The following is a 21,207-nucleotide window of genomic DNA, read 5'->3' on the forward strand; positions in this document are numbered from 1 at the left end:
CCCTGGAGACCCCTACTTCCCTAATCAGGGAAACAACGGGTGGCTAGAGGAGGAGGAGGAGCCTGAGGAAGAGCCTGAAGAAGAACCTGAGGAGGACCCCGAAGAGGAATCTGACGGGGAACCGGAGGCAGAAGTCGAGGGCGAGCCTGTCGAACCCGAAGAAGACGAAGAACCTTTCGAAGAGGAGCTCGATGACAGCGAAGGGGGTGATTCGGACGCAGAGTCCGAGGTCATCGACCCCCCTTACCCGATCAGGGTGCCTGCTTATCGTGTGGGACCCACTGGACCTACCCCTCCTTGGGGCATTGATCTTTGGAGATGGAGCAGACATCAGGGACAGCGACCCCCGTTTGGCATGTCACGTGAGTTCTTTGACTTGAGGGACGGAGGACCGGCCGACCGAGCCCTACCGGTCATGGTGAGACGACTACGGGACACCGGCGACCTTGCTCAGGGCACTGCTGATCAAGTACGCCAGTTGTGGACTAGGGTCGAGCGTGCGGAACAGGAGACGCGTGACGTCCTCCGGGAGTTTCACATGAGGCAGGTAAGGTGGGAATCTCGACTTCAGGACGCAGAACGCCTAGTGGCTCGTCTTCAGGGAGCATCCACATCTTCGGCACCACCTCCTGACGCAGCTCATCGCGGTTAGGGATAGACTTATCATAGTAGGTTATTAGGAACTATGCTATGTACTCCGGCTCTATGTTTAAGTGACTACACTACTCATGGAGCCGTTATGCTGTCGGATTAGTGTTACTTATGTATGCTCTTACGAGCAAATTTTCTTGTACTAAACACGGATAATATTAATAAACTTTTGTGTGTTTTGCTATGATATTCTCAGTTGTTATGTGTTGAGACGTTATGATTGTATGCTTGATGATAGTAACGTTTAGGTTCGTACCATACACCTAGTTAGTAGGGTCGCCACCTCACAGAAACCACGTACACTCAACATCTTTCCGTTTCATGACAGAAAGATGCCTCGCCCAGCTACTCGCGGAAATCCCGAACCAACCCCGCCAGAAGTTGACTCCACTGCTTTCCAGGCAGCCGTATCTGCTGTGGTCACAGCAGCTATGGCACAACTTCACCGAGGGAACAACGGAGGAGGTAACGAGCAAGGATCTGGAAGTTCGAACAACGGGACGAACCAAGGACTCACTAAAACGTGTACCTACAAGGACTTTGCAAACGCTAAACCCCGAACTTTCAACGGCACTGGAGGAGTGATCGCCCTAAAGCGATGGATCGAGAAGGTAGAGTCGGTATTCGAGATATGCGAGTGCCCCGAGCAGATGAAAGTGAAGTTCGCGGCCTGCACTTTTGTGGACCAAGCACTCACTTGGTGGAATGGTCACGTAGAAGCTATGACACTCCCTGTAGCCAAATTTATTCCCTGGGCAGAAATGAAAGAGATGTTGACGGCTGAGTACTGCCCCCGAGGCGAAATACAGAAGATGGAGCAAGAACTATGGAATCTCACGGTGCAGAATGGGAATATCGATGCTTACATATCGAGATTCAGTGAGCTATCTCTGTTGTGTCCGGGTATGATCACATCAGAGGGAAAGAAGATCGAACGATTCATCTAGGGACTGACATCCCCCATTCAAGGGAATGTGATAGCTGCGAACCCTGAAACTTTTGACAGTGCGAAGAGATTGGCAAAGAGGCTATATGATCATAACCACAAAAAGGGCGAGAAACCGGTAGAGACTGAGAAGAAGAAGGAGAGTGATGGTAAGAGAGGATGGAACAACAAGAGGAAGGGGCGTCAGGGCCCCGAGACCTCTAAAAAGCAGCAAACGGTGGCAGTTAACGCTGTCACTGCGCCGGTTCCAGTCACATCACATGCTCCAGCCTCAGCTGTTTCAAATGCTTCAAGACCCTATTCCGGTAATTCTCCCAAGTGCAATAAGTGCGGGTTCCATCACCATGGAGAATGCAAGGAGTTCCACTGCACCAGTTGCAACCGAAGGGGACACACTGCAAGGTTCTGCAGGACTTATCCTTCTCAGAACCAGAGTCAGGGAAACAACCATAACAACAACAACAACCACCGCAATAACAACAACATCAATACTGGCGGCAACAACGCAGGGCCTAGCCACACCTGTTTTGGGTGTGGAAGGACGGGGCATTTCCGTCGAGACTGCCCTAACAACAACAACAACTCAGGAAACAGAGGAGCAGGAAGAATGCTGACTATGGGTCAGAGTGATGCAGTTCAGGACCCCGCAGTTGTGACCGGTACGTTCCTCCTAAACCACACTTATGCATGCATCTTATTTGATACCGGAGCGGAGCGAAGTTTCGTAAGCGAGAAGTTTAAACATTTATTAAAACAACAACCCCAGAAGCTAAATGAAACCTATACGGTGGAAATGGCCAATGGGAAAACCGAATCCACTAGGGAGATCTACATCGGATGTACCCTAACCCTCAACCAACACGTCTTACGAATAGATCTGATGCCAGTATCAATTAGGAGTTTCGATGTGATTATCGGCATGGATTGGTTAAGCCCCCACCATGCTGAGATTATGTGCCATGAGAAGGCCGTTCGCCTTCGTCTCCCAAATCACGAAACCCTAGTAATTTACGGAGATAAACCCAGTACGAATCTTCGTCTCATCTCGTGCATCAAAGCACAAAAACATCTGCGAAAGAACAACTTAGCGTTCTTGGCTCACATAGTGGACAAGACCAAAGAAGAAACTAACATCCAAGACATTCCGGTAGCGTGTGAATTTCCGGACGTGTTTCCTGAAGATCTTCCAGGAGTACCCCCAGAGAGACAGGTTGAGTTCCGAATCGACCTCGTTCCAGGAGCAACTCCTCTCGCTAAATCACCATATCGGTTGGCACCTGCTGAAATGCAGGAATTGTCCAGCCAACTCAGTGAGCTTCTGGACAAGGGATTTATCCGACCTAGCTACTCGCCATGGGGAGCTCCGGTACTCTTTGTCAAAAAGAAGGACGGATCTTTCAGAATGTGCATCGATTACAGAGAGTTAAATAAACTCACTGTCAAAAACCGCTACCCACTCCCACGAATCGACGATCTATTCGACCAGCTCCAAGGAGCTAGTTATTTTTCTAAAATAGATTTACAGTCCGGGTACCATCAACTCAAGGTCCGAGAAGAAGATATTCCTAAAACCGCTTTCCGAACCCGCTACGGACATTATGAATTCGTCGTAATGCCCTTCGGTCTAACAAATGCACCCGCCGCATTTATGGACCTAATGAACAGAATCTGTCGACCGTTCTTGGACAACTTCGTCATTGTGTTTATCGATGACATCCTCGTCTATTCTCGAAGCAAAGAGGAGCATGGCCAACATCTCCGACAAATCTTAGAGACTCTGCGATCGGAAAAACTTTACGCCAAACTCTCCAAGTGTGAGTTCTGGCTTCGGAGTGTGAATTTCCTAGGCCACTTGGTTAGCCAAGACGGAATTCATGTGGACCCCTCTAAGGTCAAAGCTGTGGAAGGATGGACAACTCCGACTACGCCCACAGAAATTCGTCAGTTCTTAGGCCTAGCAGGCTACTATAGGAGATTCATCCAAAACTTCTCTAAAATCGCCAAGCCACTTACTTTGCTTACGCAAAAGAGCGTGCCATTCAAGTGGACAGACCGACAAGAGATTGCGTTTCGAGCCTTGAAGCAAGCTCTTTGTAGTGCTCCTGTGCTATCTCTACCCGAAGGAACGGAAGATTTTGTAGTATACTGTGACGCGTCAAATCAAGGCCTAGGTTGCATTCTCATGCAACGTGGAAGAGTGATAGCATATGCGTCCCGCCAACTAAAGACGCACGAAGTAAATTACACGACCCATGACCTAGAACTGGGAGCCGTGGTCTTCACTCTGAAAATTTGGAGGCACTACCTGTACGGCACAAAGTGCACCATCTTTACGGACCACAAGAGCCTCCAACACATCTTGAATCAGAAGGAGCTGAACATGAGACAACGAAGATGGGTGGAATTGTTAAACGACTACGAATGCGAGATCAAGTACCATCCAGGCAAGGCCAACGTGGTAGCTGACGCATTAAGTCGGAAGGAGTACACAAATCGCCGTACGAAAACGCACTCGATAACCATTCAGTCTCATCTGACCACTCAAATTGCATCAGTCCAGACAGAGGCTATGAAAACGGAAAATAGAACTAGCGAGGCATTACGCGGAATGGAGAAGAACCTAGAAGTCAAGGAGAATGGGATATACTACTTCATGAACCGTATTTGGGTTCCAAAAATCGGAGGATTCAGGGAGACCGTTATGAAGGAAGCCCACAAGACACGATACTCCGTTCATCCCGGTTCGGACAAGATGTATTTGGACATCAAGCAACACTATTGGTGGCCTAACATGAAGGCGGAAATCGCGACTTATGTTGGAAAGTGCCTTACGTGCGCCAAAGTAAAAGTGGAGTACCAGAAACCTTCCGGATTGTTACAGCAACCGGCAATCCCTGAGTGGAAATGGGAGGGGATTTCTATGGACTTCGTGACCAAGCTGCCCAAGACGTCGGACGGATTGGACACCATATGGGTAATAATCGACCGACTGACGAAATCTGCCCATTTCCTGCCAATCAAAGAGTCCTACAAGATGGAGAGACTGACGCGCCTGTACCTACGAGAGATCGTAAGACTCCATGGAGTGCCAAAATCTATCATCTCGGATAGGGACAGTAGGTTCACGTCACGCTTTTGGCAGTCGCTCCACAAGGCCATGGGAACTCATCTTGATATGAGCACTGCGTATCACCCACAAACGGACGGTCAAAGCGAACGAACCATTCAGACGCTTGAAGACATGCTTCGTGCATGTGTGATAGACTTCGGAAAGTCTTGGGATACCCACCTACCGTTGATCGAGTTTTCATATAACAATAGTTATCATTCGAGCATTAAGGTGGCCCCTTTCGAAGCACTGTACGGGCGTAAATGTAGATCACCGTTATGTTGGGCTGAAGTAGGCGACACCCAGCTAGCAAGAACACATACGTCGGATAGGGCAATAACAGGACCGGAAATCATTCGCGAGACCACAGAAAAGATTGTCCAGATCAAAGCTCGATTACAGGCATCGCGTGACCGGCAAAAGAGCTACGCTGATAAACGGTGAAAGCCCTTAGAATTCCAGGTCGGTGATCGAGTATTGTTGAAGGTCTCACCCTGGAAAGGGGTTATACGTTTCGGAAAACGGGGAAAGTTGAACCCGCGATACATTGGACCTTTCGAAATCGTCGCCCGAATAGGTCCAGTAGCATACAGACTACAACTACCCGCGGAGCTAAACGGTGTACACCCCGTGTTTCATGTCTCTAATCTGAAAAAGTGTCTATCAGATGAAACTCTTGTCATTCCTCTTGACGAAATCGAAATCAATGAGAATCTCCTGTTCGTCGAAGAGCCAATCGAAATCATGGACAGGGAGGTGAAGCGTACTAAGCAGAGTCGCATCCCGATCGTGAAGGTACGGTGGAACGCAAAGCGTGGGCCAGAATTCACGTGGGAACGCGAAGATCAAATGAAGCTGAAGTACCCTCACCTATTCTAGCATTCTCAAATCTAGCTTTCAAACAGAATTTCGGGACGAAATTCCCTCTAACGGGGGGATGACGTCACAACTGAAAATTTTGAGCTATGTAATCTATACATTCAAGTAAATGTGAATCAAAAACTTCAATCAAATACATCATACAAGTACTACAAGTAGTCATCAAACAATTGGAAAACCCTAGAAGTTCTTGTTAAGTCTATTTTGGACTAGAACTTCCTTATTGGATCCAAACGGACCAATAAGCTTCCAATTAGACTATCATGGGCTTAGAACCCTAATTGGGCTCTAATTGGACCCACACTTATTTATTTTAACATTTTAGGTCATGTTGGGCCTAGAATGAAATGGATTAAGAGCCTTGATACATGAATAACCTAAACTAGTCCGATAAAAACATAAAAATCCTACTACATTCTTTTAGACTAAAGACATACCCAAACTACCTCAAATATTGGGCTTAAGGGCAAAAAGCCCAAAAATCTTTTTTTTCTCTTCTCATTCTCGGCCCAAGGCCCAAACCCAAAGAGAAATGGAAGTGTTGACTTAATGCATGCCACCTCATTATTATCCAAAGGATATCCATGCAATATTTCCCATTCCTCCATGCACATCACCTCAAATATCACTTCTCTTCTCTCCTCTCTCTCACTCTCGGCCATACACACATACACACCCCAAAAATATCTCAACTCTCTCTAGATTCACTCAAGAACACTCCCTTCTTCTCCATCCAAAATCTCGAAAAATAGGAAGCATTCAAGGAAGTTCTTCCACAAAAATCATCATCTAAGGTAAGGTTTTGTTTGGATCTATGACTTGTATTCCTTATTTATCAAAAATCTCTTCTTAATCCATGCAAAAATCATGATCTTGCACTCTAGAAACCCCATAATCTCGAAAAGTTCATCAAGGAGTGCAAAGGCCAAAAATCACTTCATTTCTTCCAATCTTTCTTCCAAAAAACCGAATCAACACCCAAGGTGAGCTTCATACCCCCTATTTTCTGTTTTTATGAGTTTTGTGGGGGGGGGGGGGGGGGGGGGAATACAAGTGAAAGTGTAGATCTATATGTGTTTTGTATGCCTTGTATGATTTCCATGCTTATATGTATGCTTTTATGTGTTTTAATGTTGGATCTAGCCATAAAACCCCTCAAAACCGAGATATATCTTGTGTTAAATGATTTTAGCTTCAAATATATTTCTAAATACAAAGTGTTTCAAGAAAGATAGCTAAATGGTTTAGTAACAATTTTCTTTAAGCTAAAAACACAAATTTTGGGCCAAAAATGTGAAAAATACAAAATTAAGGGCCCAAATTGACATTTCACAGATTCTGATGGATGAAGTGTGCCAAAACAGTTTCCATAAAACTATTTCTGGAATTATACTCAATTAGAGGATTAAGAGCATGAATTTCAAGCTTAATGGGCTAAAAATGGAAATTTCGGCCCAATGAGGCCCATTATGCGAATTTTTCTGTTTTGGAGGGCCAAAACTGTGATTTTCTGTAAAAAAGTGGACTATAAGTGTTCCAAATCCTTTTCAAAGGTTTAAAATGCTTTTTAAATTTAAAAAGGACCAAAGTTGCAAAATTTTTCCAATTTGGGCCAAAATTGTCAAAGTTGCGAAAAGAAGGGATTAAAACCGAGAAAACTGCATTTTCAGGGACTTAAACTGTTTTCTATGAAAAATATGCTGAAAAATATTAATTTCAATAATTTTTGGTGTTAAAATGTCAAGAAAATTAGTTTAAGGACCAAACCGGGAAGTATTTAATAAAAGGGTTGAAAATGTAAATTTTACAAATAATGAGGGGCTGGAAACAGAAATACTTCAAGGCTAATTCAATATACACAATTTGATTAAATAATAGCATCGCGACTATCGACGAAATACAACACATTACAATACCAAAAGTCGTTGTTAAACGAATTGGCTCGGTCTCGAGCCAATAGAAATCTACAACTACTAACTCTACGACACTACGGTTCATATAAATAACGTTTGGGAACTTAGCTTACATACGAGTGTGCACAGACGTCTACGCACCATCTTTGGGCCCCACAAGTGTAAAATCTTGTTCGTTGAGCCTAGCTAGCCCAATGACCTGATCTTAAGGCCCGAAGACGCATATTTTCTACGAAGTGTTGAGTTTCACCGACTCGGCACAACGTAGAGGGACTTTCAATGGCTTGTATACCACTGGTCCCCAAGGGTCCTTGGTATTGCTAGAAAAGTCTGCATATTTTACGAGGCGGGTCGGGGACCCCTCGCACGCATATTATCCCCAACCGATTAATAGAGTCATCGAGGCCTTCGTGTCCTCTTACTCTTCGGATGTGGGACGACACCTAGTCCGGGCGATTGGATAACGCGATTAGTACTGACGACGCCTTCGGAGTCGTTAGTATAACTATAAACTAGGCGTTTGTGTAACGCGGGTTTGTAGTAAATAATCCTGCTCGAGAACCTTCCAACGTCGCCTGGGACTGACACTATACGCTACATAATGGTTTCAATGTAACTTCATACAATTCAAGGAACTAGGAGAACATCGGGTTTTCCTAGGGTTTTCAATACATACAGATTTGAAATGCATACGACTTAAATGAAATTTTTTTAGCATAGAAACAAACAAGCATACCTATGGATCTTCACAAACGTTTCCAAAAGCTTTTCTTTCAGAAAATATCGGATTTTCTGGCGGTTTTTCAAACAATACAAACATTCGATTTCAACCACTACTTATGAACTCACCAACATTTCATATGTTGACGTTTTTCAAAATACTTGTATTCTCAGGGAACCAGTGATTCAAGGGAAATCATATTCAGTGACGATTGCAGTTTATTTATGTACGAATCAAACAATTTAATTTTTGGGAATGTAATGTTTAAACAATGTATGACATGTAAACACTGCTGGTTGTAATATATTAATGCACGGTGACGAATGTTGTTATGTTTCATATATATTCAATGTTATGGTATTCAATTGAGTCACGACAGCCCCCGGACGTTTCCGCCGTCTGGTTCGGGGGTGTGACACTTCTCACAGGTGGTATGAGGCACACCTAAGGTCATAAGTTCTCTTAAATAGGCCCCAACCCTAGAAACTTAGGGTTTTCTCTGCCCAGAGCCTACTCGGTGAGTCTTTCCTTGGACTCGTCGAGTTGTCTCATTAAATCCACGTGATCACCTCGACATGACTCGGCGAGTCAGACCTTCGACTCGTCGAGTCCCTCCTAAATCCTCAAAAATTGAAACGAAAACTATCATACCTTAAATTTTGGATGTTACAGTTATATAATAATTATATTAATTAATCATAAATATAAAATTTATTTTTATTTATCGAATTCATATAAAAATTTAAATAGTTATTAAAATCATGAAACGCGATAAAGTATTTACAAAAGTTTGTAGTTAAAATATGTCTTAGAAACACGATATCATATGCTAATAAACATGTAATTAACCTATATATTACAATAATAATCTAATAAAAACCGACAAGTGAACAATCTTATTAGCCCAGTAATCAGGTAAACGAGATCCAGATCCCTAAGGTTATTAAAATATTGTCCATATGATGAAGATGTAGAAGGAGGTTGTAGACATTGTTGTCCAGCCCTTTTTTGCTACAATTCGTGCTTGTTCAGCTAAAACAAATGTGTGTACGTTTGGATCCACAATTGAGTTCACGTCGTGAAACAACATTTTGTTTTCTTCTCTAACCTCTTTCAAAGCATAACTTTTGCTTTAATTGTCCAAAAAAATGTTGTCTCTGAGCAGATGATCTTTTAACCGTTCTAAAAAAAATTTATTCCCTTCATCAATGGCATTAACAGTTGATGCTATTTGATCATCCTTTTTTCTTTTTATTTTTGATTTTTTCACCCCCATAGGTCGCTCAGAGGGAGAGCCACATGTTACATCGCCATCTTCATCTAAATTTAAAGAAAATGAAGATATCCCAGGAGATGCTTGCGAAGATTCAGGAGTGGGATTTTCGGACCCTAAAGATACATATACATGTGGTTTTGATATTTCTGGAGTACAGGGGTTACCATCTTTAAACTTTTCAAAAAAAAATTCAACGTTCCACACATGATCAAATTTCCATCCTATTTTGAACTTTGGATCTTCCGACATCATCTATTTTGCTTTATCGAGCTATGTATCATAATAAAAAAAATTATTTCTCAAATAAAAACAAGAAAATCAAAGTTTATATATTTATACTTACAATATCATTAGATGAAGCACCACTTGGACGTCTTTTCTCGCATTGTTTTATGTAAGCATGCAATTTTCTTGTTGCCTTTTCAATTCTTTGAATCCAAAATTGAAGAGACTTCCTTGAACGTTTACTCCAAAGTTCAACTTTTCTAGTATTGTAAGCCTCTTTGACACGAGACCAAAACTGATCTGATGATTGTTAAACACCTATTATGGGATCTTGAGCAATTTCGATATACACTAAACACAAAAACTTATCTTCTTCTTGACTATATACAACTGATCGGATAGACATTTTGGTTAAATGTATAATAAGTATGGTTGTAATCTATATATACAACATATGCTAACATGCTAGTACTATATAGTCAAAGATGCTAACATATGGTAGCCCAGTCGATGCCACAGACGAATATGTTAAGATAGGTGAACAATAGTGTATCGAAAGTTTGAAAAGATTTTGTCGAACAATAGTGGGGATATTTTCATATCAACATTTGAGATCACCCACTGCAAATGATATTGCAAGGCTTTTGTCTGTTAATGCAAAAAGAGGTTTTCCAGGAATGTTAGGAAGTTTAGACTGTATGCATTGGAAGTGGAAAAACTACCCTACCGGGTAGGCTGGACAATATACTGGTCGTAGTGGGTCGCCAACTATTATTCTCGAAGCTGCTTCAGATTACGGTCTTTGGATATAACATGCTTATTTCGGTATGCCAGGCACCAACAATGATATAAATATGTTGGAGTCTTCTTATCTTTTTTCCAATTTGGCTCAAGGTATTGCACCCTTACTCATTATGTTATTCAAGGGACATAATACAACATGGAATATTACTTGGTTGATAGTATATATCCAAAGTGGTCCACTCTAGTACAAACTATTCATAAACCAACAAGTCCAATTTATTTATTTTTTTGCTACACAACAAGAGGCATGTTGAAAGGATGTTGAACGTGCATTTGGAGTTCTCCAATCACGTTTTGCAATTGTTCAAGGATCAACTCGTTTTTGGCAAAAGGAAGTACTACATGACATAATGACTACATGTATTATTTTATAAAATATAATAATCGAGGATGATCGTGATCTTGAGGCACCAATTGGAGTTGCAAGAGAGATGTCACCGATAGATGTTGAACTGATGACGAATGAAGACAGTCAATTCCAACAGTTTCTTGCTCGATATAAACGTATTAAAAATAAAGAAGCACACTTCAATCTACGAAATGCGTTAGTTGATCATTTGTGGGAAATTTATTTCAATGCATAAATATATGTTATCTGTGCATGTATAATATTTATTTAAAAGTGCATATGTCTAGTATTTATATAAATGTATGTATAATATTTATTTAAATCGTGTATGTGTAATATTTTTATAAATACATGTATAATATTTTTTTATAAATGTATTTATAATATACTATAAATATATTTTTTGTTGTAAAAAATAGGGTAAAAAATAAAATAAAATTGAAAATGAGACATTATTTACCTCGGTTTTTTACTCTATTTTTTAGATAAAAAATAAATTGGGTCGGGGATATTCCTAAGAAGTCTCCTTTAATAAGTCAAAATAGACAAATAATTCTCTTTATATTTGTAGTCTTAGTACTCTATACATACATATGTACTCTTTCTTTTTTTTTTTTACTTTTTGTTCATAAACTTTCTACAATATCCAAAACCAAAACACTTCTTGAGCTTTTAAATCTAACATCATCCAAAACAACTTTTCATTAACTCCATAATCAACCACGTTTACAAAGCATGCACTATCTACATCAATCAATATAATAATTAAATCCTTTTTGTCAATCCTTCACCCTGTTAAACGTCCGAAAGCAAGAGACCAGCTTTCGTGACACACACAAAGAGAAACCTTACACAAAACATAACAAAAAAAAACAAGTCAACAACCCGATAGATATTTAAAAAGTAGTTAGCTTTAAACCCCTCCTTTCCCAATATTCCATCGTCTCTCCTTTTCCATATAGTTTTGTTGCTTCACTCTTCTTCCATTCGCAAGAACTCCTCTATGAGCCATACGCCCTCGACTACCAATCGACACTCTAACCCGCTCCACCGCTATATTCAATCCACCCACTCTTCGTACCTGTTGTGGTTGCATCATCATCGGCGACTTCACCTGGTTTTTCTTAAAGCTTCGTCTTAAAGCACTCATCAGCTTCTTTCCACTTCCATTGCTTCTTTTCGGACTATCCTCCATACAACACTCACCGGTTTCATCCAAGTTCTCGCTACCGGATTTAATCGACGGCAATGGATACAGCTGCGGCACGTACTTGGTGGAAACTGGGGCGGCGGAAGGTAGTGGGATTAAAGAGTTCCGCCGTGGTGGTACCGATCTCACCGGAACTCGCTGTGAAGTCGTCGTGCAAATTGAGGCTCTACCTGTTCGTTTTGGAGCTGTGAACTGTTCCGGTAAATAAGGGTTGTTTTCTTTTTCAATGAAGTCGTCGACGTCGAGATTGACTAAGTCTCTCGCCGGAGGAAGTGGCACCGGTAGTTTGTAGGTCATGTTCTTGTCGACAAGGGGCTGTTGGTTTTCTTTGCTTTCGTCAGAGTTTTTATAAGTATTCAATGGTTTAGAAACAAGTGGAAGTCGATGATCGTCTAGCTGTTGTTGCTGCTTCATTTGCTGTTCGGCTATCTTCGTGTCAACATGTTGTCGTGCGAGTTTTCTCTCTACCAAAAGCTGCGATTCCAATTCTTTAACCTAATAATAATGAAGAAAAACCCAAATCAGTTTATGATCATGATCTCAAAAACCCAAATCATTCTTGATGTCGCACCTTATCTTGAAGATACTTGTTTTTCAACTCTTTCTCCTTCAACTTCATGTCTAAACCATGGAATTGATCCTCCATTTTCTTGATTTGCAGGTCTTTGTTCTTCATCTCGTGCTTATATCTCTCGGCCTAATTAAGATCATAATTCATAAACAAACAAAAACTATAAGGGTTTGATTCGATTCTTGAAAAAACAAGCATGATCGACAACAAGATTACCATTTGTTTGTATTTCAAAACTTCTGAACTTTCGAGTTGCTTCTTTGCGGGACCCAATTCGATTCCTCTCACTCTGCTAGCAAAGTTAAGGGAGCAAAGCGATTCGCTCAAATCGTTCTCATTGGGACTGATTTGTACAAACATCAGCGTCTTCGAATCTCCACCTAACGAGTCTTGAAGCAAATGAGTGAGCTTCGAGTTTCTGCAGAAAACACACCATGAAAAAGATCAGAGCTTGCAACCTTAATAAAAAACCCTAGAAATTTGAGTAGTACCTAAAGGGAATATGAGGGCTTTTAGTTGCTAAAGCGGATATAACATCTCCTAATGCAGAAAGTGATCGGTTTATATTTTGAGTTTCTTTGAGTCTTTCCCCTTGAACCTCCGTTTTCGCCACCCTTTCACTTCCTGCTAAATCAACAAGCCATAGCTTGCTTCTTGTGCTTTCCCCATTCACCAAATTCTCCCCTTTAACCATCACACAATGTATACTGCACATATACAAAAACATTCTAAGGAAGTGATCTACAAATAAAAGTTTATTTTATAAACAAATTCCACATTGGAACTGAAACTTGACACTGTAAACAAGACTAACCAATGGGATCGGCTACTATGCTCATTAGAGTTGGTTGACCCAACCGCCCTTGCATTACTCCCGGTTTTAAGAACTTCCCAAACTTCACCCATGTTGCTAACTTGAGCCTCAACTAACCCCGGAACATGGTGCAACCCTTCACCCACTTGTCTTATTTCAAGCCTACACAAAATATATTAATTAGGGTTACAAACTTTCAATTAAATAATACTGCTAAAATCATCAGACTCCACAACTCAACAAATATTAACACCATTTACATGACAAGTGTAAAGAAAATTGGTCTACCTTTTTGCAGCGACTCCTGGTTGTGAAGTTGGAAGTAATAAATCGCGAATTTGCTCATTGTAAACTTCCAAAACACTTACACATATTTCGTAGCGGATTTGATTCTTACGTTCATCAATGACACGAAATAACTCTTCAAGAGTTCTAAAATTAACTCCACGGTTTCCATCTGTACCCTCCATTGTAAAAGTTTTCCCTGTTCCCGTTTGTCCATACGCGAATATGCATACATTGTATCCATCCAAAACCGATGTTGCAAACGAGGATGTATCCTCAAAAACATCAACTATAATAACATAATTTAATAAATGTCAAAATAATAATAATAATAATCAAGTAGGTTAGATGTAAATCAGGTACACCATGTAATTTTAGATTCCTTAGGATGTGAGTTTTACCTTGGTTAGCTTCGGGGGTAAAGACGGAATCAAATTTGAAGGTTTTTTTAAATGCTATGTTTGATTTTACTTTAAGTTCACCATCTCTTGAAGCTTCAAAATCAAATGCCATTGAAGCTCCTTGTGCAATCTCTTCTGAGTTTAATGGTCTACAACGACAAAATACCCTAATATTCCCTGTAAAACCGATCATTATCGTAAGTTTTCAAAGGTTTTTTTTAACATATAACGTAGATTATTTTAGAATTTGAAAAATCTTAACCTTTCAACTCTTGGATCTTGTTGTAGAGATCTTTCCTTTCTTTAGCTCCTTCGGTGAATTTGATCTTTAGCTCTTCATGTTGTTTAGCTTGTTCATCGACTATCAAATAAAGAACATGAATTACTTTCATCTATTTAAATAAGTGAAGGAATAAGAAGAATAAAATAGAATGTAAAGTTTACTTCTTGATTGAATGATACAACTCATATCATTCATGTCAGCAGCACATTTTTTGTAACCCTCTGCCTCTTCGAGTAGCTTGATTTGATCCATTTTCATTATCTGTTTCCAAAAGATACATCTTATAAGAACAAAAATACATTTGAATAGTCCCATGAAAATTACATTAATGCCCATGCCTTGTTTTGGTACCTTTAATTTTCTTGATATATCTCTTAAGGATGAGAACCATTTACTCTTCTCCTTCACTTGACCTTCAACTGCAAAGGCTGTCAAAAAACAACAAAATCAAATGCTGTTTTTATGCAAATTACAAAAAATTACTATAAGAAAACGTTCATACCAAGTGATCCAACATGCATTGATTTTCTCATTAGCTCGTTTTGAAGGTCCCTTAAAGACTTCAAAGTTTCTTCACATTCTTTACTCTTGCATTCATTTTCCATTTTCATCATCTCCAATTCCTTCTTTGCTTTCATCAGTTCGTTCTTCTGATTCTCATACTTTTCTTGAAGCTCATCTTCACCTTCATGCTCATCTTTTTCCTAAACGCAACATGATCTTATGGTTAGGGCGAAAGGTCAAAATGGTAATTTGGTACTTGAGAAAAATTGTGGAAAGATTATTACTTCACATGATGCGAATGGAAGAAGCTCAAATGAAGCTTCTGAACTACCAAGATCTTCCTTTGAATCAGCTGGATTGTCATTGAAATCATTGATCTTGGATCCATCAGTAATACCATTTTCAAAAGAGAGCTCAATGGAGGATCGTTTTAATAATATGGGAGAAGAATCATAATTTCCATTAGGGGTATCAGGCGATTTGGGGCTTATAACTAAATCGGGTGAAGTTAAAGAAAACCCTAGCTTGGAATGACCTAGCAATCAAGAAAAAGAGGGAAAAATCTAGCGATTACAATTCATGAATTTTGGAAATTTATATAAAATTAGGATTAATATGAACCTGTATTGGCATTCTCATGATCAAGAACATCTTCGGTCCCAATTGCTTCTGGGCTTGAGTTCCTCCAGGAATTTTCTATTTCAAGAATATAAAAACCCTAATTAGGACACAACTATCGATTTGTTTCCAAATCCAATAAAAAGAGATGATAATCGATCCTTTCTACACATTCTTACCATCAAGAACATCGTTTCCAATTGGATCAGTACAATCGTTATCCTTGGTTGCTTCTGGAGTTCGCAAAGAAATTTCTATTTGAAGAACAAATTAGACCGATTTAATTAAAATCAAGAAACCCAAAACTAAAAACCGAAGCTTTATACACGTTCTCACCTTCAAGCTTGTCAAAACACAAATCATCATCATAATCAGCCATTACAGAAGTGTGAAAGCTCACAACAGGTGCTGATGATCACAAAAATACGATAAATAGTATAAGAACATACAAACCCTAATCGCAATACACAAGTTCAACAAACAACATGAATTTTGGAAATTTATATAAAATTAGGAAATATTGAACCTGTTTTCACATTCTCATGATCAAGAACATCTTCAGTCCCAACTGCTTCTGGGCTTGAATTCCTCCAGGAAATTTCTATTTCAAGAATACAAAAACCCTAATTAGTACACAACTATTGATCTGTATTCAAAATACAAGAGAAAGATATGATAATTGGTCCTTTATACACATTCTTACCATCATGAATATCCTTTCCGATTAGATCAATACGCTTGGTTGTTTCTGGAGTTCGCAAAGAAATTTCTATTTGAAGAACCAATTAGACCAGTTCAATAAAAATCAAGAAACCCAAAACTAAAAATCGAAGCTTTATACACGTTCTCACCTTCAAGCTTGTCAAAACACAGATCATCATAATCAGCCATTACAGAAGTGCGAAAGCTCACAATAGGTGCTGATGATCACAAAAATACGATAGTAAGTACAAGAACATACAAACCCTAATCGTAATCCACAAGTTCAACAAACAACAAGTCGATCATCAATCAATAGTCGTAGGTGTTAGCCCACTGAAGCAAAAAAACACATACAGTGAGAACGGATTTCGTGTTGTTGTTGTTGCTGCTGCTGCTGTTGTTGCTGGGGGACATCAGTAATTAGAAGTGGGTCAAATCGATGATCTTCCATTGATGAAAAGAGGGAAGATTTATTTGAATCAAAAAGGGTCAACTGCAATTTTCTTGAATAAAGAGAAAGTAGTGGGAGGAGTGAACACTTTTTCCCCAATCTTTTTGGTGTGTTTGTGTGTGAGTGTTTGAGATGCGATGATTTCGTTTGGAGGTGATTTCACTTTCTTGCCGTTATGTGTGAGATGCAGAAGACCGTTGGGTATTTGAATTTTTAAAATTTTCAACCCGGATCGCGTTCATGCCCTTTTGGGTCAAATTGTATCCATGCAAATTAGTCTTTAAATTTATGAAAGAATTTTTATTTGACCAAATAGCTGAAAAATAGAACATGGTGAATGTTTTACCAAATAGGTTATATGCCTACCTGATAATTCTATTGACCTTATCCTTTTAAATCAATAAATTTTATCAAATTGTATAGTTCTTAATTTTACCTTTTGTACTAAATATTTTTTAGACTTATTAAAAACACGACAAACCTATTGAGTAAATAGAGAAAGTAATTTAAAGCTCCAAATTGTTAGTTTTATTAATATGAACTCAATGGCTTTTATATAGTCGATGAATCAAAATAAAGAAAAGATATTCTTAAAATAAATGAAGACTTATTCTAAACGTAAGACTAGGAAAGTTGGAAACTTATTCAAAATAATAAACTAAACTCGGACTAGATGATGACCTCTTGATACCCTTCCCTATGTTGAACATAGTAACACTTGATCAGCTTACATTGGTGAGTTCGCACATTCTCATCATCTTTTTGGATTTTATAAATGTCTCTGCTTTGATTGGTTTAGTCATTATATCCGCAATTTGTTCATCACTTCGACGGTGAAGCAATTCTATAGTACCTTCATTCACAAAATATTTAAGGAAATGGTAACGTGCTCGTATATGTCTACTTCGTCCATGGAAAACTGAGTTCCGTGACAATTTTATATCTGATGTATTGTCACACATAATACTTTTACTTTTGTTATAACAAAACCAAGCTGCTCCAAAATTCCTTTCAACCAAACTGCTTGATTGATATAGATGCCACATATTCCGCTTCAGTGGAAGACAAGGTTACAATTGGTTGCTTCTTTAAGCTCCATGAGACATCTCCAGAACTGAACATGAAAACATACCCACATGTGCTTTTGTTGTCATCATCATCTTTTGCATTATCACTGTCAGTGTAGCCCATAAAATTGCTAAACTTACTTATAGTCGAAGGTTTATAAAAAATACCATAATTCATAGTTCCTTTAAGGTATCTAAGAGCTCTTTTTGATGTTTGGAGATGCATTTCTATTGACCTGCTCATATATCTACTCAACAAACTTGTAACATACGTCATGCTTGGTCTTGTGGAAGTTAAGTAGAACAAACTTCCTACAAGTTGTTTATACCATGTTTCATCAATTTCTTTTCCAGGTGCATCTTTGTTAAGCCTCAAACTTGGGACAATAGGTGTACATACTTCTTTGTTGTCGTAAATTCCAAACCTTTTCAACACTTCATGGGTTACATACAACACTCAAGATCATATTTTTATGGTTCATAATAGCTCCATAATGGATAAAGTTTCCAACTTTATCCATTAGAATTGTCCTAACAAACAAGATCTAGTCTTTAAGTCTCAAATAGACCCAAAAAGCACATCTTTTCAACTTAATCCATTAATTCCAAGTCTCTAACCTTTAGATCTGAATCAAAATGATGTTTAGAGGGATTAAGTTTCCAACTTTATCCATAACAAGGTCACAAACTTTCAAGATCTAAACTTTATGCAGTTAAAGTAACCAAAAGCTCATAACACCCAAAACTAGCTAGATCTAAAAAAATTATCATCAAGATTCAAACTTTATACCTCTAGAAGAAAGATCAAGGTGAACAAAGTATGGATCTATAAGCTCCAATGCAACCAACACTTCTTAAATGAGTTCCTTCTTCTCTATGGTGCACCAATAACACTCCAAAGCACTTAAAAACACATTCTTTTTGCTCATAAGGCTCAATCTAGGGTTAGGGTTTCAAGAGAGGGTGGTGGAGAGGTGAAGGCTGAGAATGGAATGGGATTGGGGGAGTTAAGGAGCTTAAATAGGGCTCACACCACAAAAATAGGGTTTGGGCACTGATCGCGTACGCCCTGCATACACGTTGAGTACGTCCAACGTACGTGTAACGCCCGTAGATCCGGGCTAGTCAATTTAGAGATAATAGGGGTCGAAAATGACTTTTCGACAAAATATTATTTATAATAAATAATCTTAACCAAGTTTTATAATATGTATCAAGGGTTCCGTACATATAAAGAACACCGAAATCCGAGTTATAACGAAGAGTTTATGAAAGTTTTACGGCAAAACCAGCACGGCATCGGGAGACGTAAATAGTGAATTTTTTATAAAGGACTTTTTAGCCTTATCGATCCAAATAAAATTTGTATTATATGTTAAACCGAGAATATACAAAAAAAGAACGCCCAAATCTAACTTCGTATGAGGAAGTTATGAATTTTCTAAAATTTGGCATAGCAGTGCACGACTTGAAACTCGAATTTTAGTTCGAGTGGTTTTTGGCCTACGCGACCTAAATGAGAATTGAAGATCTCATTAATAGGAACTCAACGGTAAAAAGATAGACGAAAATAGAGTCTGTATGTAGAAGTTATGAATTTTACGCGGACATTTAACAGTATAATCTCCTCGTACTGTTAAATTTAATATCGGTCGAGAATTAGCCAACGGAGTCAAAATGAAAGTTGTAGATCGTATTTTTACCTACGCGTGGATATAAAGAACGTCAAAAACGGAGTTCGTATGTGAATGTTACGAATTTTAGAAGTCGGAAGTGTGTTGTGCGAAAATGGGTGATGTGGCACAATCTTGGCCATTGCTTTCTCCCCAAGTCTTGCCACTAGATGGTGACATGTGGCAACAAGTTCAACCATTTTCACCCTATAAATAGAACCTCTCCCACCATCATTTTCTTCACACATTTCCCATTCTTTCTTCTTTTTACTCTCTCTCTCTCTAGAACCTCTCTCTAGCCCCGAAACCCCCCGAAAAACCTAGGGAACCTCCCTAGCACGAGGCGGAAGCCCCGAAGTGCTCGACGGCTCCGAGAGGAAGAGCTTTTCGGCTCGGGAACGCTGCTCCAACGAAAGCCCGGTTTGCTATAAAACCCGCTGTAAGTGAGCTACGCCTACGCTATTTTTAATATATCGTTTATTTAATTATAGCAACGTTATTAGGAACTTATAATAAGTACTTGGACTATTATTATGGGTTATATAAGTATTGTTTAACGCTTATATAATAGTAATAATAGCTAGACTATTAATTAGTCTCGACAAATAATAGACTAAACTCTAGTGGTAATAATACTAGGTTTCGTCGAAGGAAATTATTTTTAAGAAGCGAAGCACTGTCTGAGTTCGGAATCACCACCTTTTCAAGTGGGTGCATAGTCCCTTTCATGAACATGATTTTAATACAAGTATTCATTGAAGTATTAATTATATGTTTATGTGCGAGTTAATTAATGTTGCCTTAAAAACGTGTTAAAGAACATACCTGATTATATATGATGATTTAGGATAAAGAGTAGACCTAAATTAATTATGAGGAATATTGGGTAGTATTTTCTTACGAGTACAAGTAAGTTATACTCAGAGAATAGAACTTTAGTATATGTCATTTATCCGAGAGCATGGGTTAGACACAGTCATTGTCCCTAGTCCGAGAGTATGAATTGGACATAGCCAACTCTCCTTAATTCGGGGGTATGGATTAAGACATAGTCAGTTGTCCTTAGTCCGGGAGTATGGATTAAGACATAGTCATTCGTCCCTAGTCCGAGAGTATGGATTAGGCATAATCATTCGTCATTAATCCGAGAGTATGGATTAGTCATTCGTCCCTAGTCTGAGAGTATGGATTAGGCATAACCATTCGTCATTAATCTAAGAGTATGGATTAGGTAAAGTCGTTCATTTCTGATCCGGGAGTATGGATTAGGTAAAATGGTTAATCTCAGGTTTGAGAGTATGGATAGTCTCGTTGTGAGGATCGACGGGGTGGGATAAGAGTTGCTTATACATATATGGTGAAATTGTATATTTTGTGAGTTCTAAATTATATATATGATATAACATTGTGGGATTGAAATCCCTATGTACTCACCAGGTTTCCCAACCTGACCCACTCAGTTTATTTATATCACAGGTGTTGATATGAAGTCACATTACACTAAAAGATTAAGGAGATATAAATCACTAGTGATAATGAATGTAAGTTCTGTTTATGCTTATGTTTCTGTATTGACGATGACACCCCAATGTTTTAAAATAAATAAAAAAATACATTTCTTCGGAAATGCTTTGATAACGTATTTATCATGTTTTATTGGGAACAAATTCCTCAACATTTTTATTAAAAGAGGTACTCTGATTTTTACAAAGCATAAACAAAATCGGTCTTTTCTGGCCGTGAAAACGGGGATGT

At 39.0% G+C, this 21,207-nt stretch overlaps 2 protein-coding genes and 1 pseudogene across 2 annotated transcripts; 1 reads left to right on the plus strand and 2 right to left on the minus strand.

Moving 5' to 3' along the window:
• Positions 1–9,162: 9,162 nt before the first annotated feature.
• On the minus strand, positions 9,163–10,126 carry LOC145050458 (no-apical-meristem-associated carboxy-terminal domain protein). Its single transcript, XM_078998703.1, is given in 2 exon segments — positions 9,163–9,765; positions 9,839–10,126. Coding segments are annotated over 2 exon segments (891 nt in total).
• A 79-nt stretch (positions 10,127–10,205) lies between these two features.
• LOC145050459 (uncharacterized) lies at positions 10,206–11,108 on the plus strand (annotated as a pseudogene).
• Positions 11,109–11,543: 435 nt separating this feature from the next.
• Positions 11,544–16,883, minus strand: LOC145054200 (Di-glucose binding protein with Kinesin motor domain-containing protein). The gene is made up of 19 exons (XM_079002343.1): positions 16,616–16,883; positions 16,411–16,479; positions 16,263–16,328; positions 16,086–16,160; positions 15,896–15,967; positions 15,739–15,813; positions 15,563–15,637; positions 15,226–15,476; positions 14,940–15,141; positions 14,789–14,865; positions 14,599–14,698; positions 14,417–14,515; positions 14,155–14,331; positions 13,757–14,042; positions 13,469–13,630; positions 13,146–13,361; positions 12,871–13,072; positions 12,655–12,780; positions 11,544–12,578 (listed from the first exon to the last, which is right to left on the minus strand). The coding sequence occupies exons 1-19, from the start codon at positions 16,710–16,712 to the stop codon at positions 11,787–11,789; spliced, it is 3,219 nt and encodes a 1,072-aa protein (XP_078858469.1). The 5' UTR covers positions 16,713–16,883; the 3' UTR covers positions 11,544–11,786.
• Positions 16,884–21,207: the final 4,324 nt, after the last annotated feature.

Source organism: Lactuca serriola, chromosome 5 (genome assembly GCF_051521515.1).
Source record: "Lactuca serriola cultivar US96UC23 chromosome 5, Lser_US96UC23_V15, whole genome shotgun sequence".
NCBI classification, from domain to species: domain Eukaryota; kingdom Viridiplantae; phylum Streptophyta; class Magnoliopsida; order Asterales; family Asteraceae; genus Lactuca; species Lactuca serriola.